Source organism: Coptis chinensis, chromosome 3 (genome assembly GCF_015680905.1).
Source record: "Coptis chinensis isolate HL-2020 chromosome 3, ASM1568090v1, whole genome shotgun sequence".
NCBI classification, from domain to species: Eukaryota; Viridiplantae; Streptophyta; class Magnoliopsida; order Ranunculales; family Ranunculaceae; genus Coptis; species Coptis chinensis.
Genome location: NC_141458.1, coordinates 28,854,936 through 28,881,696, shown reverse-complemented (window position 1 = coordinate 28,881,696; position 26,761 = coordinate 28,854,936). Strand labels below are relative to the sequence as shown.

Genomic DNA, 26,761 nt, shown 5'->3' with positions numbered 1-26,761 from the left:
TTCATAATATTTTGATCCATGTTATGTTCGGAATTTCAACAAATTTTGGAATTATCAATATTTTGACTCTAAACTGTTTTTTCCGATTTTTTTTAAAACTGAAATATTAGACGGAATTCCGATATTCCGTTCGGAATAATAAACACTGCTATTCCTCCTAAGAGCAAGTCCAATGGGGAGCAGCTATAATGGGCTGCTAAAAGGTGTCACATGGGGCCTTTAGCAACCCCAGCCAAATTTGGCAGCCCAAATTCAAAAAACCAATCCAATGGGGACTTTTAGCAGGTGTTAAGTTCGGGATACGGCCGGCAGAGTTTCTGCCAACTCTGCCGTCTATACGTTAAATTGCAACGGGGCATAAACTCTGCCGTCTGTCTAGTCCAGACATCCCAACGGCTAGAAACGGCTAGTTTTTCTGAAATTGAAAATTTATAGCAACTACTTCACACAACTCTCTCACCATTTGCTCTCAATTCTCATACAATTTCTATCTACTCCAACTATAACAATCACAACTCCAACTACAATAATAGATCCAAATGAACATTCAACCACATCAAAAAGAAATAAATCTACAAAGTCCACCAATTTTTCAATTCAAGAAGACGAGGCTCTTTGCAAAATGTAGATATATGTTAATGAAGATCCAATTGTTGGTACGGGACAACGAGTCACACACTATTGGGAGAGAATATTAGAGAAATTTCGAGAGAGAGTTGGCGAAAGCAACAAGAGAAGCAAGGATTCAGTGTCTACTCGATTTGGATACATAAAAAAGCTTGAATTATCTCCTCTTCAGAGAGGACAGCAAGAAATGGCACAACAATCCAACATCGGTTGGCCGAGGCAAAAATAACATATATGTTGGCTCATAACACACACTTTCAATTTGAGCATTGTTGGGCCCTCCTCAAGGATAGCCCAAAATGGAATGAAGAATTGGAGAGTCGATCCACAACTACATCGAGGAGACGAACCAACGTCATTCTCGATGTAGATGATGAAGTCATGCCTTTAACACCCACAACACCATCGGCAACTCTTGGTGGCAATCCAATTGATCCGTTTCCTACACAAGTTGGGGATAGAATTGGAAGTAGAGGTGGAGGTGGAAGTGGAAGTGGAACCAAGAAAAATGACCATCGGGAACAAGGGGTGAGAAATAAAGAATGAAGAAGGGAGGAGAGAATTACAAGATGATGGAAAAGTATTTGGCACAAATGACGAATGCCGTCGTCGATAGGGTGAAGATGATGGAGCTCAAGAAATGGAAAGAAGACAACAAAATATTAACACAAGATACTTCTACTCTTGAGCCGGAAGTTGCCGAATACTTCAAGACGATGAAAATAGAGATAATTCGTCAAAAGAGAGAGAGAGTAGAACGTTTGGAACTCCAAATGGTGCTTCTAGTGGTGGTGGTGCTTATAGTGGGGGTGGTGCTTCTACTACTTAGATTAATTTCAATGTTGTTTTAGTTATTTCATTTCCATTGTTGTTGTTAGTTCATTTCCAATATTGTAATTTCAATTTTAATTTGAATTGTCTTGAAACAACATAAAGTCAAGCATAGATAATACTTAAACTATAAAACAAACATAGATAATACTCAAACTACAAACATAGAAATACTCATACTACATTTCTTGATCCTCACGAAATTGCCAAAGGTGATTGATAAAGTCAACTCTTAGTTGATCATTAGTTTCTCTACTCTGAATATGACGAAGTGTGTTGAGTCTTCTTGCAATCTCCTTATTTTGATTCCTGACAACATGCAATGCGACTAGAGGCTCCCAATCCATGTCAATTTGCCAATCTTCGATATTAATCTCTCGTTCATCCTCGACAATCATATTATGTAAAATTATACACGTCTTCATTATTCGATTAATGTCATCCCTACTCCACATTCTCACCGGCCTCTTGATTATCCCCCATCTAGCTTGTAAGACACCAAATGCACGTTCCACATCTTTGCAACACGCTGCTTGCATCTTAGCAAAGAATCCCTCTATTTGAGTTGTTGGGTGAGGGATTCTGTGTACAAGTGTAGCCCATTTAGGATAAATCTCATCGGCTAGATAGTAACCCATTTTGTATTGGCGACTATTCACAGTGTAATTACAACGAGGAACGTCATCACGCATAAGATTGTCAAAGAGGTGAGAACGTTAAAGCATATTGACATCGTTATTTGAACCCGCCATACCAAAAAAAACATGCCAAATCCACAAGCCTTGATCAACAACAACTTCCAAAATTATTGTAGGTTTCTTCTTATGTCCTACATGTGTACCTTGTCATGCCGTAGGACACATTTCTCATTGCCAATGCATACAATCCAAACTTCCAAGCATACCTGGGAAGCCACGATTTTCACCTTGTGCAAGTAGACGTTGAATGTCTTTTTCGTTTGGAGCCCTCAAATATTCTTCCTCGAAGACCGCCAACATGGCATCACAAAAATGCCTTAAGCTTTCGAAAAGGGTGCTCTTTGCAATTTGAACGTATTCATCTCACGCATCTGCACCACACCCATATGCAAGCAAATGAATGCAAGCAGCCACCTTTTGCATACCCGTCAAACATGGCTTTCCAATACCATCAACCTTATATGTGAAGACTGAAGTATTTGTCATGGTCGGAGATGGCTTTCAAGATTCGGAGGAAGAGATGGCGGTGCATCCTAAACCTCCTACAAAAGATATCAAGGGGATACCTCGGGTATTGCACGAAAATAATCCTTCATAATCCTATTGTGAGCGTCGATTCGATCACGATAAATGTACTTTCTACCGGGGACTGAGCCTCGATGATCACGAGTAGCTTCGTGCATGTCTTGCAACAACGAGAAAATAGGTACGAACATGTTCTCATCGTCATTCATCATGTTCTCATCTTCGGATGGGGAGCTTGATTCAACATAGCGAGAAGAAGAAGTCATTTTGAATGTGAGAAGAAAGGTTGCAAAGTTGAGAATAGTAATGCAAAAAGTGTGAGTGAAGAGTTTGTGGTCTATAAAGTTGACACAAGAAATGAGGTTGGTGGTTGAAGAGTTGATGGTTGAGGAGTTGAGGGATGAGGCTTTGATTACAAGTAAATGCATGTGAGTGAAAAATTGGTTAAATTTGGCTAAGTCTAAATCGTATTGAGTGTCTGGAAGGTACGGACGGTATAGTGTCCGGTGAATTCTATTTAATTAAAACCGAGAGATTCTATGAATGAATGCTGCAAAAAATAACCAACGACGGGCGAAACTATGTCGTCCGTATCCCTAACTTATTGTGGGCTTGAAGGTCCTAACTTTGGTTGGGTTTTGACTCCTTCCAAATTTAAGACCCTTTTAGCATTCCATTGAATGACATTTTTGTGGTTGGTATAACACCCGTGTTTTATTATAATGTTCGATTTTTCTATTTAATTAATTAATTTAATTGTTTATTTTAAAATTTGTTTCGGGACTTTTTACGTGGGCTTGGTTTTGGGCCGAAGTCGGTGTTAGGCTTGGGTTTCGGACCCAAACATATAAACACATTATTCTAGAGAATAGGGTTTTGGAAGAGAATAAAATATAAAAAAAATGGAGGCGGAAAAGAAGGTGTTGGTTTGTTGGAGAGGTGGAGCACCCCACGATTTGGGCTAGGAAAATTCATCGAAATAAGTTAGTTAAGGTGAGTAGCTATTTTGCTATTTCACCGAAGTTATAGTTTTAGATGTATCGGTGTATAGATTTCTGTTTTTATAAAATTGCTCATTATCCGGGATTTATTCTCGTCGTGTTCGCCGTGTTGTTAAAACTTAAAACTCTAGAATTAGATATTGAATCGGAATCATTGGGACTCTAAGTCGCCAATGGTGGCGCCAATGGTCCAACAACAAGGAATCGTCCAAGATTTTCATTTGAACACTTATGATTATATTTACCGTGATAATGTAGAGTATGGATATATTGTTTGTAACCGTTATTTGGTGTTTTTTGGTTGGTTGATGTCGGGGTTTAGAATCGGTGATTGGGTTGAGTCACAAAATAGGGAAAAAGCTTGAACAGTGCTAATGGTGGCAAGCGTTTATAAAGTTTTGAAGAATTTTATATGTCGTGATTTTTTTGTGATGATAATGAACATGTGTTATTAGCCGCCAAATCATTGTTTGATTGGATTCGAATAGACTTTCTATTACAAGGGTTTTGTTTAATCCGCTCTTGTTAGTTGCAATCCGGGATTTGATTTGGGGTGGTTGGAAGTGTTTTGTTGTTAGGAGAGGATCTATATAGGTGGTGTGGGGTGCCGGAATGATTGGTGGTGGTGGAATCGTGGTATGAGCCGAAGCTTCGGAGCGTAACCATTAATGGCGCCGACGAGATTTTTTCATGAAATTGAGAATTTAAGGTATCGGCAGTTGGGTTTTTCTAAGGAGTGAAACCGTGGGTTTTAAATTTGAGATAGGTTGGTGGGTTGTGGTGGTCAAATTTGGTGGAAGTTTTGGTGAGGAAGGAGATGAATATAGCCTTCGATTTGGGCTTGGGCCAAACCGGGGGCTTTATATGTTTTACTTTTGGATTTTCAAATTTTGATTTAAGTTAGACTTTGGGCCTTTGACTTTGGGCTTTTGGGTTTGGGGTAGGTTGACTGCTGTTGACCCTTGGCAGGTCGACTTTGACTTTGACCAGAGTTGACTTTGATCGAGTTGACTTTTATTTTTTGACTAGGGTTGACTTTGACCAGTTGACCCAAAATTTGACTTTTCCTAAAATTATGATTCGGTCTATTAGGATAAGTCTATGACTATTAACATGCTTGGCTTTAGGCTAAGACCTCTATATATATAAACATGTGTATGTGTATTAACTACTATGTGATTTTGAAGATTTTTATGATATGCAACGCATGACACTAAGACATCCCCTCAAAATTAATAACGCGTAAATAAAAATACATGAATCAAGATACTACTTCGTTCTCGAAATAATACATGCAATCAAGTTCAATAATCGTAAACAAAATTACCCCCTCTTTTAGAACTCTCCGCTTTCTAAAATTTCATAATTGAAGTTTATAATGGATGATGTCATATGTAGGTGGGCAATTTATTGAATGTGCCATAAATGGCCCGTTAGTGTTATATAAGGGTATTCATTGAATGTGCCATGAATGACCCGGTATTCATTGAATGTGCCATGAATGACCGAGTTAGTAGTGGACCCCCTAAAGAGGAACTAAGGTATTCGGCCATGGGTTAGTTGTATTCCTTGGAATGTTGTAGGATTAGGTATTCCTTGAATGTTGACCCGGGGCATTCATTGAATGTGCCATGAATGGCCCGTTAGTGATATGATAGGTATTCCTTGAATGTGGCCCTAAGGTATTCATTGAATGTGCCATGAATGACCTTGAGTTTTGTGCCCAAAGAGGGCTCATGAAATATGTGTATGAAAGTCCAAGAGATGGCTATGATATTGTGATATTCAAATGAGGCAAAATGAATGTGTGATTTGGCAAATGTGTGGAAAATCGTGGAGTAGGTACTAAAGGGTGGGTGTATAAGAAAAGTAATGGAGTAATTGACAAGAGAAATTGATTTGTTTATACGAAAGTGTGCTTAGGTTTTACCTTTGAATACATATAGAATATCTACATATGTTATATATACAAGTGCTAACTTTCTTTGCGGGAGGGTAGGACTTAATAATATTTTGTGCAGGATGGGTCCTACCCTTATACAAATGGATATATCGGTAAAGTGAAATTCATTTATTTAGATATTAAAACGAAGTTATTAGAATGAGTTAATAAGATGGAAGTTAATAAAATGGAAGTTTTGCTTGGGAAGAAACTATGCCGTTTGAGATGACGGAACTACACATCTTCCAAAGTGAGAATGATTAGGTTATGATAGATTTAAAGTGTTAGTTGGATAAGTAAAGTTGGAAATGTTAATATGTAGTTTAGTCTATGTTCTCATCCAATTCAAATTCAATTTGTCACCCATGTTTGCTTTGTTTTTGGCAACGGGGTGTGTTCTTGGGAACATAGGTGGAAGGCCTCCAAATTTGATTCGATTTTGGAAGCGAATTTGGAGTTTAGTTATTAGGTCCGGATCTTTTAGAATGATGTAATAACGTAGGTTACATTTTTTTATATGACATGAGAATAATGATGTTGGAAATTGTTATTCTTAAAGTTTGTTTATGTTTGTATTGGGATGGAAGAAAGTTCTAATAAAGTGATATTTGAGGAATTTGGAGATTTTTGTTGTTAAGTTGATCCTGTTGTGATGTGGGTTTTAGGTTTTGATATGTGTTGTATCACCCGTCATAGCCTGGGTTTTTAGACAATTGAACATAATGATGTTTGAGATATTTATATTTCAAATATTCATTATTTTTAATTGTTTAGAAAATCGGGCTGTGACAGTTGGGGTGTTATATTTGCCTTTAGCAGCCCATATAGCCCCCCATTGGACTTGCTATAATAAGAGTTCACATCTATATAACAAATAAGGGTGGTGTGGGGCCCACTGGGCCTCCATCCTATGGTCCAAACACCTTCTCAACATTTCATGGCTGCCTTGTGACATGGCTAATCCAAGTGTTTTAAGGGTTTGTACAGTTTGTTAAACTAAATCAATACCATGAGATCTATCAAAAATTACCCAAAAGTCAACAATTACAGCTGGGTTTCTAAATTGTAGGGCCTCCAAATTTGATATGGTACTGTACAATTGGCTGGATTTTTTGGGTGAGCAGTTGAGATTTTTTTGTTGGGATTCTGCTTGGATGCGCGTCGGGGACGCAGAAGGCGCACGTATTTGTGTCGTAAGACACAGCAAAATACTAGTCAATTGACAATACACAGAAGTTGATACTGTTTTAGTAAAAATTCGTGTCGGAATTCAGTTATACTAAAAAGATTCTGTTTATATTGTCTACTATCTTTATATGTACAGTTATAAGAACTTGGTTATGTTTTCTTTCCCTTATATAGAAGCGATATAACAAAAACAAACCTAGCGTACATAAAATCCTTTTCCTATGTTGTAAAGACAGTTAACCGAATAGGCAGCTTTAAACAGTTTCAATGTTTTATAGATATACCAAATGGAAAATATAGCAATAGCGCTCTACAAATGGAAGCCATGAAAGCTACCACCTGAGAGCTCTCGAGCTTTAACGGTTTAAACTTCAACCTCCTCTTATCTCCACCTTTCCAAATCATCTCTCTCTCTCATCTCCTCTCCTCTGAAATGGAGAAAACCAATGAGGAACTACAAAATTTAGAAAAAGATTTCAACAAAAAACTCTCCATTCCTGCCCAAAAAGAAAAATGAGTAGTTCTACCTACTGATGTGTGGGAGAACATGGAGGAAAACAGCAAGCTTTTCTTAGCTGCAAATGTGGTTAGTGATAACCATCATCAACAACACCCAGGCCTCTTTTTGGAAGCCATTAGAAATGCTTGGAACTCTATCCAAATTTCATCAATCAAGCATCCTGGAAACCTGATATTCATCATCAAATTCTCATCTCAAGAAGACCTTGAAACGGTCTTCAAAAGAGCCCCCCTAGATAATAAGGAAACACCTCTTGGTTCTTAAAAAGTTGGACCATCACACTGTTACAAACAAAATTCAGTTCGATAATGCACTTGTGTGGGTGCAAATTCATGACCTTCCTCAGGCTTTAATCACAAAAGTAGCTTGCGTCTTAATTACAGATAGTGTTGGTTTCTCGATTGCAGACCCCTACGCTGAAGTTACTCAACAGGGGCGCTGCAATGTAAGGATTAAAGTATGGGTTGACATGCATAAGCCTCTTACTCTACACTCCGCCACAACAAATCCAAAAAATGGTGAAGAACTGAAAATCTCCTTTCAATATGAGAAAACTAGTATTGTTTGCTTTAAGTGTGCAAGGCTTGGACATTTTCAATCAGAATGCGAGTTCAAAGAAGCGGAAGCAGTTCCAACAGGAGCACTTTCATATATTGTCGCCAAGGTGTTCAAGCCATGGAAGTTAAACAACTCAAGTAACACATCATTGACTCCAAAAACTCTTAGTGTTGAAACAACAGTGGAGCAACCACTACCAACAACAAGCTCTCCATTAACAATTACCAGAAATCTCTTACCACAGTTGGAGGCAGTAGCTAACTCCAAAGGGAAGAAGGTGTACAGAATCTCTCCATCAAGCACAAGATCGGTCCAAAAGTAAACCTAAGCATGTGAGCTCTCCAACGGTCAATGCATCGAAATCGGTACCTAGTACCTCGAGCAAAGTATCGTTGGGGTCTGTTCCTAGTACCAAGTACCAACAAAGTTGAAAACCTAGGAACAAGCAGCCCTATGATAGACGACTCTGATTATGACCCTTCAGAAATCTCTCCAATGAATATTTCAAACTCAACAACTAGAGCTGACTCTGTTAGTTTCATTGGGCCAAACAGTGCTGCTAAGTTGGTTAACCTAGGGTCAGCCACAGGGAAACAAGTGGAGTCAAACCCCAACCCACTTCAAAGTATTCTCAACTCTGAAAGCCCAACACCCTTTGCAAACCCTGTTGCAACATTGTCGAGCCTACTTCCAGAACCCAAAAAGCTCTCCACCACTTTTGTCTTTTCCTCTCCATCACTTGAACGCCCAAAGCTCCCCACCTTGAGGCACAAGCAACAGCCAAGAGAAAGCCTGACAACCTTCGTGTTTTCACCAGAAAGCACATGGAATGTGAGCTTGACTCTTCCAATTTCAAGTCCTTTGAAGAATTTGGAGGCAGCTGGTGCAATTGGTGAGGAGATTGTGTCGTCTGAAAACGGTAATGGAGGCGTGGGCAACACCGAATCCGAGCACGACAATGCACATATTCACTTTAGTAATGCTGATATTGGAGGGTAACGCTCCCTCCTCGAGGTAACTTTATGGTTAAACTTATATAGATATAATATGAAATTGAATATTAAAGACTGCATGTTCTATTTCATATTCGATTTCTTTATTGACTATGATCAACTTTTAATTTCATTAGTTACTTCGACTCTTTTTAACTCCCCTCACCATCATAATAGGCAACATGACATGTCTTTTCTCTGTACACATGTTGAGATTACTTTTTGTGCTGAGCTTAGCTTGCTTGTTATAGAAAACATACTACTGTTGACTTTTATATTATGCTTGATCTTACTTGCACTTTGAGTTGTAATAATACATACAAGCCCTTTGACAATGATCAAATGCATCATGACATGTTAGTTTCCTTATCTCGCAATATAAAGGTTAACTTTTGGAGTATGCACTCTCATGTAAATAACAAGTTCTTGCCTGATGATAGCCCCAACATGCTAGAACTACTTATTTGTATGTCTTTGCATATTTTGCATTATGTTAGATTTAGTACCAATCCTGCTTTTTGTGGAGCCTTGAGGATTAATTACTGCCACATGTCGAATCTCATCACACAAGCACACACCATCTGTACCTATGGTATCTCTGTTGGGCATGAACATTTATTCTCTCTTTATGCTTTTATAAGGAATATGTTTAGGTCCATTGATCTAAGTGCTGGTTTTGCCTTGCTACAAGTTTCCATGATGAGTGTCGTTTTTACTCTCTATTCGTTTACGTTTGTTGAACATGTGGTGAAACCTCTATCTTGCATCATGTTTTCTTTGGCTAGTCAGGTTTGGTGTGAACACCATTCCTCTCAGTACTGTCATTTACTCTTTTTTTGGCGGTGAGCCCAGTGAAGGCTCTCCGCCAATACTAATGAGTATCTTTGTGTGGAATTGTCGTGGGAGTGGGAATCCTACGACAATTCGTCAGCTTAAAACCCACATCAAAGATCTTGACCCTGATATATGTTTCCTCTCTGAAACAAGGGTGGATACATCCACTAGTTTCATGAGATTCTCCCCCCTCGCCTTCTCCCACTCTACGTGCGTTCCAACCGATGGCCTCAGTGGTGGTCTCTGGCTGGGATGGAAATCTTCTCTTGATATGGAAATTCTTTTCACCTCGAAACGGTACATTGCAGCATTAGTAAAGAACTACCCGACCAATCAATAAAGGGCTTTTTGCACTTTCGTGTAATAATGGCACCCCGATGTCTCAAGAGACCGAGCTTTGGAACAACTTCACTGACCTCGCAGCAAATCACTCCATCCCCTGGCTTATTGTAGGTGACTTAAATGAGATTACTAGTCCAGATGAGAAATATGGAAGAATTCCTTTCAACCCTAAACAAGCAACCCCGTTCCTGGATTTTATGTTCTCAGCCGACTTCTTGGACTTGGGTTTTGAAGGTGTTCCTTTTACATGGAGTAACAAAAGATACAAGAATGTTGGTAAAGACCTTACTAAAGCACGTTTAGATAGGGCTATTGTCAACATGGCCTGGCGCACTTTGTTTCCTAATGCTAAAACTATCAATATACACATTATAGAGTCGGACCATGGACCGATTATTGTTCACTTGGAACCCCCCGATGAACGTACTCCAAAACCTTTTCATTTCCAATCCATTTGGACTACATCCCCGGATTGCAAAGACATCATCCAAAAGTCTTGGAGGGATAATAACAAAGGCTCGCAAGCCTATCGTTTTTGTCAAAAGCTTAAGAAAGTGAAGAAGAATCTCAAAGTATGGAACAATAATATCTTTGGAAATGTCCACGCTCGGATTAGAAATCTCCGAGAGGAGATTAGAATTATCCAACAAAATCGGAATTCCGATCATGAACAAGAGAGGCAGTTGCAAGAAGACCTCCGCCAAGCTACCTTATTGGAAGAAAAGCTTGGCGTGATAAGTCAAGAGACCTCAAGCTTCATTGTGATGGAACAAACTCGCGTTACTTTCATATGTCTACTGTGGTCCGCAGAAACCGCATATCTATCAACAAGATCAGAGATGCTAATGGAAATTGGGTCAAAGGAAGAAAACATATAAGTGATACCATTGTGGAGCACTTTTGGAAGCTCTTCACCTCGTCCAATCCAGATATTCATGTTGATGATCTTAATATCATCGAACCGGTCATTACAGAAGATGAAAATGATGACCTCACTAGAGAGATAACTCTTGATGAGATCAAGATTGCCCTTTTCGCTATGGACCCTAATAAGGCACCTGGGCCGGATGGCTTCACACCCCTTTTTACCAAAAATATTGGGACATTGTCCATGTTGATCTTCTCCATACTATCCAAAACTTCATGACATCTGGCCACCTTCTTATTGAACTCAACCACACCAACATCACTCTCATCCCTAAAACCCAAGGACCCGAAAGCCTAGGACAATTTCGTCCGATCAATCTTTGCAATGTCTGTCTAAGAATCATTACAAAGATCCTCGCTAACCGTCTCAAACCTTTGCTAGACAAAATTATCTCACCATCTCAAAGTGCTTTTGTTAAAGAAAGACAAAGTTTTGACAATATTGTCCTTGCCCATGAGATCATTGGGACTCTCAAGAAGAAGAAAGGAGCTACAGGATGTATGGCAATTAAGATTGACATGAGTAAAGCGTTTGACAGAGTGGAATGGAGTTTTTTGCTCGAAACGTTACAAGCTTTTGGGTTTTGTGAAAAATGGAGGAGTTGGATTTGCCAATGCATCTCTACCACCTCTCTTTCTTTCAAACTGAATGGATCCCCGACAGGGTTCTTGAAGCCAGAGAGGGGCATACGACAAGGGGACCCATTATCTCCCTTTATTTTCATCATATGTGTTGAAGTCCTTTCTAGGTTGCTTGCCAAAGTCGAGGAAAATAAGCTGATCCATGGGATAAAGATTTCCAGGAGTAATACCCCATTATCACATTTGCTTTTCGCTGATGATAGTTTTATCTTCTGTAGGGACAACATAGCGGAGTCTCACGAGCTCAAGGATATTTCGGACACTTTCAAGAGAGTCTCAGGACAAGAGATTAACTTCCAGAAGTCTGGTATCCTTTTTAGCAAGAACTCTCTACCTAAGCACCAGAGACTTGTCAAAAGAATCCTCAAGATCAATAAGAACATCACAGCAGACAAGTACCTAGGTGCTCTTTTGGTTCTCCAGAGAAAATGCAAACAAAATTTCCAAGAGATCACAACACGGGTCCTCCAAAGAATGGAAGGATGGAGAGCTAAAACACTCTCGCAAACAGGAAAAGTCACTCTTATAAAATCGGTCACCTCGGTCACCTCGTTTTCATGATACCATCGACCTCTATGAACTTTTCATGATGAAAACAATGCGAACAAAACTCACTTCATAAAAGCTGAATAAGCTTTGTCAAAAAAATCTCTTGATTCTATGAACTCCATAAAGCTTTCTTCCGCTCTTGTGGAGAATTAAAACAATGCGAACAAAACTCACTTCATAAATAATAATAATAATAATAATAATAGGAATAAGCTTTGTCAACCAAAAAACTCTCTTGGAGGTTTGGGCACAAGACTTGCTTTTGTTAAACCACAATAAAGCTCGATTGAAACTTAAGCTCTTGTGGAGAATTTTTTCTTTTCTCGCTCGCTCATCAAAGAGCCCACTAACACTTATCCTACAAAATGAAAATAAGAGAATGGGCACGTGTTTTTTTAGTTCTCTTATAGTCTCATAAAAATACTCACCTAACACACCTTTACTCAGTGGCAAAATGCCCTAATGCTTCCAAAAACTGGAAAGGTATTATCAAAGTGAAGAATGATATCCTTCCAAATCTCTGGCACATTGGCGATGGGTCCATTATCAATATCTGGATTGACCCTTGGGTACCTACGTTACCCACTCTAAAGCCCATAGGCCCCCAAGGCCTAATGCCATTAATTTAGTAGCTGAGTTGATTGATCCCACCAATCGAACTTGGAACACTACTATCATAAATAATCTCTTCATCCCTTCTGTTGTTGATGAGATTATGAAAATACCGTTGAGCCAAACTAGGCACGGAGACACTATCAGATAGTTGGGTGATAATAACGAAGAACTCACAGTCAAATCTGTGTACAAGTACCTTAGCAGAACTTATACAACAATGAAGGGAATGACCCTCGGTTTTGGAAGTTCATATGGCAACTAAATGTAGCAGAGAGGGTAAATATCTTCCTTTGGAAAGCAGTGAAAAATGGGTTGCCTACTCGAGAGAATCTTCACATTAGACATATCATTCAGTCTGCTATTTGCCCAAGGTGTAGTAATCAAGTTGAATCCACTGCACATGCCCTCTTCCACTGCACTATCATCAGGTGACTCTGGTATGCTTCTAACCTGTGCATTAGAACTGAAAACTGGGATCCAGGTGAGAACCTCTACTCTATTATTTGCAAACTTATTGATAGTAATTCATCAAAACCTGGTATTATTGATTTGCTTAGCATTATGGGCACCATTATGTACTCGATTTGGCTAGATAGAAATGACATCATTTTTAGCAAAGATTGTCATAACTCTATGGCATGCACTCTTACTAAGGCTTCGTCATTCATCACATCTAATATAGGGATGAAATGCACTAAAACTGCATTAGTTGAATCTTGGCCTAAATATGGCCAAGATTGGTTTTATGTCTCAACAGATACATTATGGATGGATGCAACTTCCCATGCCGGTATAGGTTTTGCTTTATGGAATAATAATGGTGTTTGCATTGGTGCAAGGCACGACAGGACTACAACTAGAGATCCAGAAGAGGCTCAGGCTCAGGCTATCTTCAGAGGAATAGAACTAGCTAGAAAAATGAAGGTCAAGAAACTAATGATCTTGACAGATTGTATGAACTTAATTGCTGCCATGGAAAAGCGATCAGGACTGCTATTATGGGGAGCGACCTCTGTGGCTCAGGATATTTATTTTATTTCTTCAAAGTTGGATGACTGTAAAACTTTATATATCAGTAGATCCTTAAATATTGTAGCTCATAGTCTAGCATCTAGGGGAGGTCAAGCACTTCTGTTCTTTTGTTTGGATAGAGCTTTGGCAAAATCCCTAATTGACCTGTGTAAGTGTTGGTCCCATTGAGGAATCCCTAATTGGGGTGATTCCCTTTTTGCTTAAAAAAAAAAAAAAAAACCTGTGTAAGTGTTGGTCCCATTGAGGGAATCCCTCCATTTCGGTGGGGGTGATTCCCTTTTTGCTTTAAAAAAAAAAAAAAAAAAAAAAAGGGTTTCATAGATGCAGCTTAACTGCTCAAGTAATTTATATATCTCACTTGCTCTTGATAATCGCTGATCTGAAGTGCCAATTAACATATATGATATATATCCAACTTTTTCATGGAAGGCAGAAAATGTCTACATCCGACGGTATTTTCTAACTTTCTGATATATATAGTCATAATATTGTGATATTTAGGGCCATTGAAAGTTGAGAGTTATAAAAAGGCAAAAGAATTAGGCCCTCATATGCTTCTTTGTAAAGTACTTTGTCGCATAATTTACGCAAAAATGTTTGGCAACTACGCTTGAAGAAAACCATAAATAATGCTTGCACGCGTTGTGCATTTGTTCCTGAAGCTGAGTTCTTTGGCTCTCTTGCCCAACCAACATAGTAACTGAATCAAAAGTGAAGCATTGTCTAAGCATTGCCCATGAGCTTTTCAGAAAAATTGTTGTTCAATTCTGCTGTTACAAATGGAAATCACGGACTTATAAAAGGTGAAAAGTCTATTTACGTGTAAGCTGGTCTTTCTACATAAAGAGCAAGTCGATTTAAATTTGGAGATTTGTCATAAACTTGACTATTGAACTAGCTACTAAATATGTGAACCCAATCCGCAATCACTACGATTTGACTAATTTATATTTGACTAATCTTGACTGGTTGACCATGTCACATGATCTGATGATCCCCTATAGTTATTCTCATTTCATATGCCACTTGAATCTTGGTAGGAGTCGAAAGAAAAATTTAGTATGGGGGCATATGCGTCCAATAGTGTACTGTCAAATACACGATACATACCCATATGGTGTCCACAAGAATCTGAATGAAGTGGACCAAAAGGTCCTTTTCATGTTGGATCCAACTTTTCTTCGCAGCAATTGTATTTGTTTGTCAAATAAAAACTCGGAATCACTCACGTTTCACTATCACATTTATCACCATCGTCCAAGTCAATTTAGCACTCTGTATTCCTTATTTTCTTCGGTGCACTGTGCACTACATCCCCTCTTAAATTATCATCTATTTTATTTCGCGAAACAAAATCTAACAAACATCCATGTTTTTTAAAAATAAAAAAAATAAAAACAAACATCCAGTTATGTTTACTTTGGAACAAAACAATCTACAAAAAGTACCAATTACACTTTCATTTGAATGTAATCGACTTTAAATATCATAGAAAATACTTTCAAACCGTCTAATTCGAAAACGACATTTTATTCCTAACCCAAATTTTCATTTACCGTCAAACAAATGGATGGCCAGACTAAAAACAATGATATCATCTAATTTAATCTAATATTGTTCGGATTCCATTCAAACTTTCAAATTTTCACTTTATTCAATTTTTGTAAATTATGATATGCCAATACTACACTGACCCACTTATTTGACCTACTATTTGAATTTATTAGTGTGTCAAAAGTCTTAATCATTAATTTATATAGAGATATGTGTCCGTGTGTATTGCAATGCATACTAACGTTATTCAAATAGTAAGTCGCAATATTAGGTCTAAAAAATATGTCTATATAGTATGCAAAAGTATAATTTGGGATTTCAAAATTATCCAAAAACCAAAAAACCAGCTGGAATTCTAAAATATTCCAAGTAAAATTTGGAAAATTTTCAACTCTTACATAATTATTTGGATTTCTTTAAAACCGAAATATTGGATGGAATCCGATATCTCATTCGAAATCAAGAACTATTTACCCGGCATTATTTTCTAGATGAGATATGCCAATGTCGGCATCAAAGTCGCGATAGATGAAAAAGTGGGATTGCCTCCACCAACCTCATGACTACTTTCGTCTTTTTGCTAATCTGGACACCTCAGTAATTTCAGAACTCTTCAAGGCTAATAATTCGATCATAACAACTGTTTTATAGCTGACAGAAACTGAAACTGAAACCAAAAAAGAAAAGAAAAGAAAAAAGAGTATTCGACTCCTATTGCTTTCCTCTCACCACCACCGGAGATATGTGCCCGACAACAAAGCATCTCACCACCGAAGAAGAAAAAATAAACTGGAGAGAGGAAGCAATCAATGGTGGATCTTTAAAACACGTGGACTTACTCACAGGAACCAACGGCTGGGCATCACCACCAGGCGATTTATTCACACTCCGTGGCAAAAATTTCTTGACAAAAAACAAGCAGAAAACCCCATCGGGTGACTGGCTACTCAAACCAGCCGGTGTCGACTGGTTAAGATCAGTCAACAAACTAGACAACATCCTAGCCCGAGGCGATAACCGTATCCAGAATTCACTTAACAAAGCACATAAACTCGGTAAAAACCTTAAAACATTTATCTTTGCAGTAAATTTACAAGTCCCTGGTCGTGATAACCACAGTGCAGTTTTTTACTACTCTACTGACGAACCCATTCCAGTGGACTCGTTATTTTACCGTTTTATCCACGGGGACGACAACTTTCGCAACCAAAGGTTCAAAATTGTTAACCGGATCGTTAAAGGGCCGTGGATGGTGAAAGCGGCAGTGGGAAATCATGCAGCGTGTTTATTAGGAAAGGCATTGACATGTAATTATTATAGAGGTGATAATTATCTTGAAATAGATGTAGATATTGGTAGCTCTACAATTGCTAGTGCTATTTTGCATTTGGCTTTCAAGTATGTAACAGCGGTGTCTATTGATATGGGCTTTTTGGTTGAGGCTGTAAATGAAGAGGAGTTGCCTGAGAGATTGTTGGGGGCTGTTAGAATTGCTCATATGGAAATGACTTCGGCTTTTTTTGTTGAATCTACTGCTGCTAGAGGGCTAGGGTTGTCTAAGGTTAATCATTGTCATGGAAATGGAAATGTTTCTAGATCTGGAGATGGAGGTGGAGTTCTTGATAAGGAAGGTTAGGGGATCTATTTTTCTTTTTCTTTTTTTAATTTATGTTTTTTGCTCTATTTTTTCTTTGTTGTTGTAGTTTGTACTTTGTAGATAAAAATAACTTGTGAAATTGGGGAGATTAATTTTAATTTAATTTTCTTCCCCTTTGGGCTGTTTGCAGTTTTGCACTAATTTGGTTCTAATGAGAAAATTATTTGGAATCTTTTTTCTTTACTTTTCTAGTAGGTTGTGAGATGTCCAGGTACACAATTACAGATGATAAATTTATTTATGTGAATTCAAGTTGATACTAGGACAACAAAAGCTGACACAATAATGTGAAATCATTAGGAAAAGACAAACACGTCTAAGAAATATCAATCTGCTATTTTTTCTTCTTTTTCTTGTTTGGTAATCAGATATTTGGGGGAAATGTGGGTATTTGTGGAAAGCATTTTACTCTTTAAGATTCTTGTGTGTGGAATGAAAGGGGTGAGTTAATTGTAGGGAACCTTTTTCTGTAAAAGGAGGTAATTTTACTATCAAACTTTGGGTGGTCGTTGTTTTTGTCTCTATTAGACCATCAAACTTTTCTTCTTTACTTTTCCTGTTTTGTCATTCTTGGAGGAAGATTGGGATTGAGAAAGGAAAGTCTATGGGCATCCTCAGTGCAGTTCTTACTGGCCGTCTATCTTCATAATTGATAGACCAGTACAAAAAACTTTCTGCAATGCACCCCTGATATGGCCTTTTTTTCAATCATCCTTGAGAATGTCCTGAATATTTGGAGTTCATCTCAACGGATAAGTGTCAGAAATATTCTCCGAGTTCCTTTCTCAGTACTAATTAATCAGTACTTTTTTAACACTAAGAAGTTTGTGCCGGAGTTTATTAGAACTCCTGTTACTTTTAGTCTAGAAACAGCAGCCATATTTTGAGTCATGCAAGTTGTCATTGGGTCCTCACTTTAGAGGTTTTCAATATTTGTTTACATTATATTATTGTAATTCTGTTAGTATAGTTAATAAGAGTACAGAAGCTAGTTGATATGACTAATACTCGTGATGTTGCTGTTGTAAGCTAATGTTCAGAGTGTGGTGTTTGAATAAGATTTTGAGGAGAGCTCTCCCATTGTAAAATTTTATTAGAATCCAGTTTTGGATGGATGATATCATTTGGACAGACCTTAGAAGAGTGGAATGGAACTATGGATGTAAACCCCTCAGTAGACTTTTGCATCTCCTTGTCATTGGTCCATGCATCAATTGTCCCTCTTTCAGTACAAGTTCACCTATTGAAACGGAAGATGCCATTGGACTCTCTGAATCTATGTTATTCTTGTATCAGATAACCCAACCTTGCTTCTCCAGATGATGATGTACCTTCAGAATCGCTTGTGGTGGTTGCCAACCTTTTTTGGTTCCTTCTTCTTGAACTGTGAAATGTCAATTGGTGGATTTGCAACCACTCTTAATATTTCTAGACCCTTAAGGAGGTCATTTTTCTTATGTTTTCTTGAGGGTGGGATTAACACAATGGTAGGCTGTCCCTCTGAATCCAGAAATAGCAGCTTTGTGTTCAGCGGTAAGGCGGCATGGTACATCTTTCCCTCCCTAGACTCTGCACAGGTGGGAGCCTCTTAAACTGGGGTGCGGGTGCGTTTTTCTTGTGTTTTCTTCTATATATATCTTGCAACGAGTTAGTACTTTAGTAGTTGCAGTGTAAACCCTTGTCATCTCTCATCTCCAATTCATTTTCTTATATGGCGCTGTAAATTATCTTTTTTAGGCGAGTTTTTTTGTTTTTTAAAGTTCCAATAGACATTTTGAGACCTTTTTCGAGTTAGTTGGAGCATTCACTTAATCCAAAGCACGGTTTGATTCTTGGCATACTGCTGAGTGTGGACTTTTGTCGATTTTTATTCTTTGTATTTTGGGCATGCAGTGTTCTAAACAATTCAAATTTATAATGGAGAAATAGTAACTGAGTATGCATTTCTTGATTCGTTTTGTTGTGGGTGACAGGATGAGTTGTGTTAAATAGCTTTTCTCTGAATCAAGCATGGCCATACAGGACATGCTTTGCAATATTTTTTGTGCACCACTCTTCTCAAAAGACAAAGTTTGCTGGACTAGCCAGCAAAGCTAAATTGTTTTCTAGGATTCCTTTTAGTGCCAGAGCAGCAAGAGTTGTTGTGTATGTATGTCTTAAAATATTCTAGCGGACAAAACTCAAGTTAAAGTGATTAGATCTCTGTCCTCAGTCTGCTTTCGCCCTATCGCATATGCATTAGCTAATTTTTTGCTTAATAGATTATATATTTGGAATTGGCAATATAGGGCCTTTGTGATCTTTTATATTTCTGAATTATCTTCTTGATGAAAAATTAACAGAAGCTCTATTTGGATTTGAAGACTGAAAACATCTCCCATATACCGAGTGTTGCCGTTATCCAAGCACTCTCATGAATTTGCTCAACACAGAGTGCCTGTGGTATGCCAGCACAATCATGCTGAAGCCTACAATCTGTGGATCACAAGCTCATGTGTGCACTGTTTAGTGGTGCTGTTGTAGAACAAAGAGATTTTTGATAGTCGGAATCTCCCACGTCCTAGATATATGGGTCGGTTGGTTGCATTTTATAGGATGTCCCAGGAACTTGTTCTAGTGCTGTGGAGCAATAGGTTCTGCCATACTTTTTATAGAGCAGAAAATCACTGGGAGCCCTGAAAACTTAATCGGCGTTGAGAAAGTGGCCTCCATTTTGTTCATAGGAGTAGCAGCACTCATTTTCTTGTTCTCAGCAATCTTTTGCCTTACACCAACCGTCGAGCAATCTTTTGCCTTACACCAATACGTTAGTTTGGCTTTTGGATTCTTTTACTTAAAGTGAGGGGTTATAAGGACATATTTTATCTTGACACTTAAACAAACTCAAATCGTTAGGGCATTATTTACAAGTTTCGGATTAGATTAATTTTTTGTAGATATGATTTCCTAATTATTTTAAACATTGTCATAAATAATTAAAAAAATTCAAACTTTTTTTTTTTTTTTTTGCAAATCATACTATTATATTTATATTAACCAACCACCATCACACCGATATAGGAACACAGTTTGCATCAGCCATACAACTCGGAAGATCAGAGTTTCCTAGTTGCTGATAGGCCCAAGCAGCTAGGGAGTCTGCATCCCCATTAAAAGCCCTACTAATCCATTTAAATTCTACAGAACTATAAACAGGTACTAGAGCGGTAATATAGTTTTTCATAGCTTCCCATTCCCATCGACATGAGTGACCTTGTAGTGATCTGATCACTTCTTTGTTGTCTCCTATACACACAAAATGTGGTTTCCTAAGCCTCCTTGCCCGACAAAAACCGCAACCGGTGCCTCCGGCTTCCAAATTTCAAGATCACCGCTTCTCCTATGGCTCTAAAGCGCCGGCGATTTTGCTCCAACTATGCATCCTTCACTGTCCGATGCTACGGCCCCAGCTCCTGCCCATCCCAATTCCCTGTGAAAAAATGCATCAAAGCTTATTATAATACTATCATTTAGAATAATAGGAAAAACTTCCTCAAAACTATTTTTAAGTAAAGTTGAGCTAGGGTTAGGGATGAGAAGTTCTTCTCTGAAGGCCTTGTAGCAAGTGTCTGCCTGTCTGCTGCTCTCCCTGAGAATTCTTTCTCTGTTGGGCTTTCTGTTCTCAAATTTGAGCTCATTTCTGGAAGTCCAGATGTGATAAAGTATAAAAGCCATATGTGTCCCAGCCAGCACTTGATCTTTGTCCTTACTGCAACTCCACAAGATCATCATGTCCAATCTCTGTCTGAGAGGAAGGTGCTGTGGTATCCTCAGCCCTAATATAGAACTGTACCACACAGTTCTTGTCCATTCACAAGTAAAGAGCAGATGTTCAACTGTTTCTAAATCCCTTAGGCAATATGGGCATGAGAAATCCCCTTTTATCTTTCTTTCAGCCAGTATGTCTCCCATTGGAAGCATATGCATATATAGCTTCCATAGAAACATCTGAATAAAGGCTGGTAGTGGGGATTTCCACACCTGGGTGAGGGAGTGGGAATTACAGCTTGAACTTTGTCCCAATTCATCCTCTGGTTTAAAGAACTTATATGCTGATTTAGCAGTTAGATGCCCATACTTGTCCCCATTCCATTTCATCTTGTCAGCCAAGGCATGCTCAGGTCTAACTTTGATATCCAGGATGTGTTTGCACAGGTAAGGATCAAAATGACTCCTTATCTTGGTTTCATCCCATCCACTTTTGTCAACCAAAAACAACTCCGAAACTACCTTGTTCTGCAGTCTAGGGTCTGCCACCCCCAATTCTTCCAGGGTCACAGGCTTATTCTTGCATTTTAGCCATGGGTCTTTTAGCAGAGAAGTTGTTTCCCCATTCCCAATCCCCCATATTAATCCCCCACTAATGGCATTGAAGGCTTTGTGTATGTCTTTCCAAAAGTAGGAAGCTTCATCAGGGGGTTTGTCCACATCTCCTATCCAGTTCTTCCCATATATGATGAACAAGGTTCTTGTCCATAAGGAAGATACATCAGTAGCAGCCTTCCATGGTAACTTTGCAAGGATAGCCATATTCATGTCTCTAGCCTTCCTTAACCCCAAACTTCCAACTTGTTTTGGTTGACAGATGTAGTCCCACCCTTTGGTATGGACATTTTTTGTTTGATCCTTTCCAGACCACTAGAAGTCTCTACATGCTCTGTCAATCTTATTACAAGTAGCCACAGGGAGCAAATAAGTTGACATTGCATATAAAGGTATGGTCTGAGCCACTGCTTGGATAAGTGTTGTTCTCCCAGCTTGGGACAACACCTTTGCTTTCCAGCCTTTTATCTTAGTATGAATCTTGTCTACCAAGTAGTCAAAGTCCTCAGACTTTTTCCTTGAGAGCATAATAGGCACCCCCAGATATTTCTCTTTTAGAGAGAAATTCCTGATTTTCTAATACCTCTTGAGTTTCATCTTTTGTCTATAATTGACATTCCTACTGAAGAAAACACTAGACTTTTCATAGTTAATTTTTTGCCCTGAGGCAGCACAGTAATCGTCCAGTATTTTCTTCAGGTTTCCACTCTCTACCACATTTGCTTTAGTGAAAAGGATCAAGTCATCTGCGTATAGCAGATGAGTGAGGGCAGGAGAATGTCTTTTGATTTTAATCCCATGGACCCTTTCCTCTTGTTCAGCCTTGGCCACCATTCTAGATAAAGCTTTTGAGACCAAGATGAACAAGTAAGGGGATAGGGGATCCCCTTGTCTAACTCCTCTTTCAGGGGTGAATTTCTCCAGAGGAGACCCATTGAGCATGACTTGAAATGAGACAGTAGATACACACTGGTATATCATTTGTCTCCATTTCTCATTGAAACCAAGTTTCTCAAAGATTTTGTCTACAAAGGCCCATTCCACCCTATCATAGGCCTTGGCCATCTCAAGCTTAAGTGCAATCCATCCCTCTCTTTTAGATTTCATGTTTTTCATGTTGTGAAAGACCTCACAAGCCAGGCCAACATTATCCCCAATGCTTCTGCCCTTAATAAAAGCCCCTTGGAATGGGGATATGATTTTATTAATCAGACATTTCAATCTCTTGGCCAGAATTTTGGAGATTATCTTGTACCCAAAGTTACAGAGGCTAATAGGCCTGAATTTTGAAGCATGGTCTGGGTTAGCAACCTTTGGGATCAATGCTATAAAGGTCTCATTAAACTCTGAGTTCAGGGAACCCAGGTTAAAGAAATCCTGAACAAAATCAATCACTGTTGACCCAATGGTTTCCCAGCACTTCTGATAGAAAATGCCTTGGAACCCATCAGGTCCAGGGGACTTAAGGCTCCCCATCTTCTTGACCACCCCCATATCTCCCTCGCCATAGGTGTAGCAATGAGCCTTCATTTTCTTTGGGGGTGACACAAGGTTGAAACAGATTAAGGATTTCCTCATTGGTCTCAGGTTGATCAGAGGTGAAGATCTCCTTAAAATATTGATTAAGAGAAGTGCCCACCTCTGTTCTACCTTCCTGCCATTCCCCCTCGTTATTCCTAATCTTATCGATGTTATTTTTTCTTCTTCTGTATATGGTGGATAGGTGAAAAAAATTTGTGTTTCTCCCACCATCTTTTAGCCAAGTATTAGAAGACTTTTGTTTCCAAAAATCTTCCTCTTTGATGTACCAATCCTGGAGCTCCTCTTTAAGCTTCTTAGCCTTAGTATAGTTTTCTGTACTGAAAGGCTTTGACAGAACAGAATTGAGCTTGGCTTGGGTAGCCTTTATGTTGGTGAAGATGTTCTCAAACACATACTTATTCCACAAGCTGAGATCCTTCCTGGTCTTACTCATCTTATTTATAAAGGTTCTATCTGGAAGATCAACCTTTATCGAATTCCAAGCTCTCTCAATAACATCCAAGCAATCCTCATTTTTAAGCCACATATCAAAAAACTTGAAAGGTCTAGACAACTTTTCTACTTTATTGGCCAGATTTATAAACAGGGAAATATGGTCAGAGGTAGCATTTGCCCAGGTCCTGATCTGGGCATTTGGGAAAGCAGCTAGCCAGTCAGGCGTAGCCAAGGCTCTATCAAGCCTTTCCAAGATGTGGTCTTGAGTCCTCCTATTATTGCTCCAAGTGTATTTAGGGCCCTTGAAACCTAAATCCACCAGCCCCAGATCAGTAATGAGGCCATTGAACTCCTCCATACTTTTTGTAATTTTACTTCTTCCCCCTATTTTCTCATCTAGACTAGCAATGGCATTAAAATCCCCAAATAAAATCCAAGGTCCAGGGATCAAAGGGGTTATTCCCCTTAGCTCATTCCATACTTTATTCCTATTATGTGCAATAGGTTCTCCATAAACAAAAGAAAAAAACCAAGGCTCTTTATGGAAATAATTGACAATTTTACCTGTAACCTGGTGTCGTGATGCTCTAAGAATTTCCAACTCTACTCCTTCCCTCCACAAGACTGCCAGACCTCCACTCCTTCCTATCGCAGGAACTGCAAAAGACCCACTCAACTCCAGTTGTTTACTAAGCTTCTTTATTCCTTCTTGACTTGCTTTAGTTTCAGACAAACACATAATATCAACTTCGAACTTTCCCAACAGGTCCTTTAGTTGTTGAACCGCCGTGGTGGTACCTATCCCCGGCAATTTCAGGCTTGGATCGTCATGGAGACAGAGGCGGCTGTGAGGGGACAGCCACCGCGAGCCCTGAGGGAGAAACTAACAGACCCTCACTGTTTATGTTGTTCTCACTTTCTTTCTTGTTGTAGTCTTGCTTATTACTGCTCCCCTCCATAACTACTTGTGTCTTCCTATCTAGTTCTGATTCTGTACTTTCTTTGTCCTGAATCTTCCTGATCACTGTAGAGTCGTCCATGGCAAGAGGTATAGGTTATACTTCAAACCTATCACTGTCTTCCTCTAGGCCAGCCATATCTTGGGCCTCATAGTTGATAACTTCTTGATCTGGATGTTCAGCCTCAAACTGTATCTCATCCTCCATGTCTTCAGAGTCTTCTGTATCCACCTCCTCATCCGATTCTGACTCCGTGTCTTCGAGTTTGTTGTAGGGGTTCCGAGGAGGGTATTCATGCCATCCTCATCATCATCCCCCTTGCTCACCTTGAGACTCACTCGACCCACTGGATACGGAACGATTTGCGTTCCTATTGGGATTAGTCTATGTCCTTCTCCTCTGTTTCGCATTTCATCTGCTTGTATTTTTGCCCTTTTTGATCTCTTCACAGCCTCTCGAATGCTCCTTCTCAGCCATTTATACTCGCCCTCACCAGCCATGGGTTGGTAAATTTCTACTTCCAGACTTCCCTTTCTTTTGTTGCCTGTGTTCCTTACTCCATTATGTTCCTCTTCCTTTTCTTCCAGCTCTGTTATCGCATTTAAACTGGTTTGCATTCTCTTCTTTTGCTTTTTGCCTCGAGATACCTTTGTCTTGAACCCTCTTCCACGTGTCGCTTTGCTTTGGAATTGGAACTCTGTTTTATGATCTCGCACGCTGGATATCCCCTCTTTCTCATGCTGGATCTCCTTGGTTTTGCTGAGCTTTTCCTTGGAACTAGCTGAATGTAGGTATTGTGGGTTTTGAGGGCGGCGTATCCTGCTACCTTCATCATGCTTGATTTGACTATATTGTGCTCCAGGTTGTAAGCATTGATTCTTGGTCTCGATATTTTCTTGTATTGCGTCCGATATCCCCCCTCCTCCCCTATTTAAAACATATGTTGGTGTGCCCTGGCCCATTAAATTTTCTTTAATTTGGCCCATTTTATTCTGGTGCCTTTCAAACACAACCATCTGGCCTCTTTCTTTATCTTGTCCAAGCCCCAACATCCCTATCCCGTCTTTCTCTGGCCCATATCCTTTGGGCCCAACTATCCTTTCAATCATAGGGGTCCATTATGTTGATTTCTATCCGTTGTGGGTGCATCCAGCTGTACACTAGCCGTTGTGATTTCCATTCCCTGGTTCCTCTGACTGCTGTTCTGTGTATTAGCCGTTTTTTTGTCTCGATTAGCCTCTGATTTTCCTGACGTGGCAGTGTTCCATCTTTCTTGTCTAGCTCTCAGTCCGTACCCTTTGCCCCCATTAGTCGGAGACGCCGGCATTTCTTCCACTCTTAGCTTCTGTGGCTCTCCTACTATGGTGACCCTCTGTTTCCCTGTAAATGCTATGCCATTGAAGAACTGTAGTGCTTTCAGTTAATGTGAGAAGAAAGGTTTGATGACTGCTGGTGTTCCTCCATTTTTTGATATATCATATCTATGTTGTGCCCTGATGCGACAGTTGTATTGGTCGTGCCCTATGATGCCGCAGAAGTAACAGAAGATTTCAAGCTTCTCATATTTGAATCTAACTATCAGGCTTTCCCCTGTTTCCAGTTTGATGTTCTGCTCCTTTGTTAGTCGTTCTTTAATGTCCATTTCTATCTTCACTCTAGCAACAGGTTGGTTAAACTCTGGTGGGCATGAGAGATCGACTTCACACACTGACCCAAGTTCTGCTCCAATCTTCCATACATTAGCTTGATTTATACGTGCCTTCGGAAGATCCCATATTTGTACCCAAAACTTAACAAAATCAAAGTTATATTCCTCCATCCGGTGACTTCCCCTCCACTCCTTAATCGATAGGATGTACCCATATATATTCCATGGCCCATTTGCGTAACATGTGCTCGCTCACTCTCCTCTTCAAACGTAATTCGGATATGATCTCTATCCACCATTTCCAAGCAGACTTCTTTCTTTGTTTGCCATAGTCTATGCACTTCTTCACTTAGATCTTCTAGCTGTATTTTGTGCCCTCCATATATCTTACCCATAAGTGTGAGCGGTCCATTTACTTGGTCTGGACCATTAATGCAATCCAGTTCAATCACCCTTTGTGTTTTTTTCCTGAAGAATAGATTAAACATGTTCTCTTGAAGCTCCTCTATTCTCTTGTTTCCTTCCAAATCATGTCTCAGATCTTGGTGTCGTTCCATGCTAGTTTCCATCGATGCTCTTCCAAGCTGATTAAGAGAGAGAGAGAAAAGGAAGCAGGGAATATCCTACTTCCTAGTGGAGAATTGAAAGCAATAAGTCTAAGCAGTTACAAGATGTAAGATAAATCAAAGAGAAGAATATAAGAGAGAAATTCTCTTTTCAAACTTGCCAAATGTAGTTAACAATTTACAAAATATGGCTAATTGTAAACTGTTCATTTTCA

At 39.2% G+C, this 26,761-nt stretch overlaps 2 protein-coding genes across 3 annotated transcripts; one reads left to right on the top strand and one right to left on the bottom strand.

The window, feature by feature from the left end:
- The first annotated feature begins 15,999 nt into the window (after positions 1-15,999).
- LOC147509031 (protein ENHANCED DISEASE RESISTANCE 2-like) lies at positions 16,000-20,026 on the top strand. 2 transcript variants are annotated; one of them, XM_086601348.1, is made up of 3 exons: positions 16,000-17,008; positions 18,331-18,611; positions 19,377-20,026. In XM_086601348.1, the coding sequence occupies exons 1-3, from the start codon at positions 16,120-16,122 to the stop codon at positions 19,449-19,451; spliced, it is 1,245 nt and encodes a 414-aa protein (XP_086457474.1). In that variant the 5' UTR covers positions 16,000-16,119; the 3' UTR covers positions 19,452-20,026. The 2 variants fall into 2 exon arrangements, with proteins under 2 accessions (XP_086457474.1, XP_086457475.1); XM_086601349.1 differs by having other exon boundaries at positions 18,331-18,638.
- Positions 20,027-25,752: 5,726 nt separating this feature from the next.
- On the bottom strand, positions 25,753-26,151 carry LOC147509030 (uncharacterized protein At4g02000-like). Its single transcript, XM_086597697.1, has one exon. The coding sequence runs from the start codon at positions 26,149-26,151 to the stop codon at positions 25,753-25,755; it is 399 nt and encodes a 132-aa protein (XP_086453823.1).
- Between the last annotated feature and the right edge of the window lie 610 nt (positions 26,152-26,761).

Bases quoted from the DNA above. Each gene is read 5' to 3' on its own strand.
- LOC147509031 (XM_086601348.1), top strand. From the start codon at position 16,120: ATGTGCCCGACAACAAAGCATCTCACCACCGAAGAAGAAAAAATAAAC. The intron at 17,009-18,330 runs GTTAGGGGATCT...TTCTTGTATCAG, and splicing joins TGGAGTTCTTGATAAGGAAG to ATAACCCAACCTTGCTTCTC. The intron at 18,612-19,376 runs GTGGGAGCCTCT...AAAAATTAACAG, and splicing joins CCTCCCTAGACTCTGCACAG to AAGCTCTATTTGGATTTGAA.
- LOC147509030 (XM_086597697.1), bottom strand. From the start codon at position 26,151: ATGGAGGAATATAACTTTGATTTTGTTAAGTTTTGGGTACAAATATGG.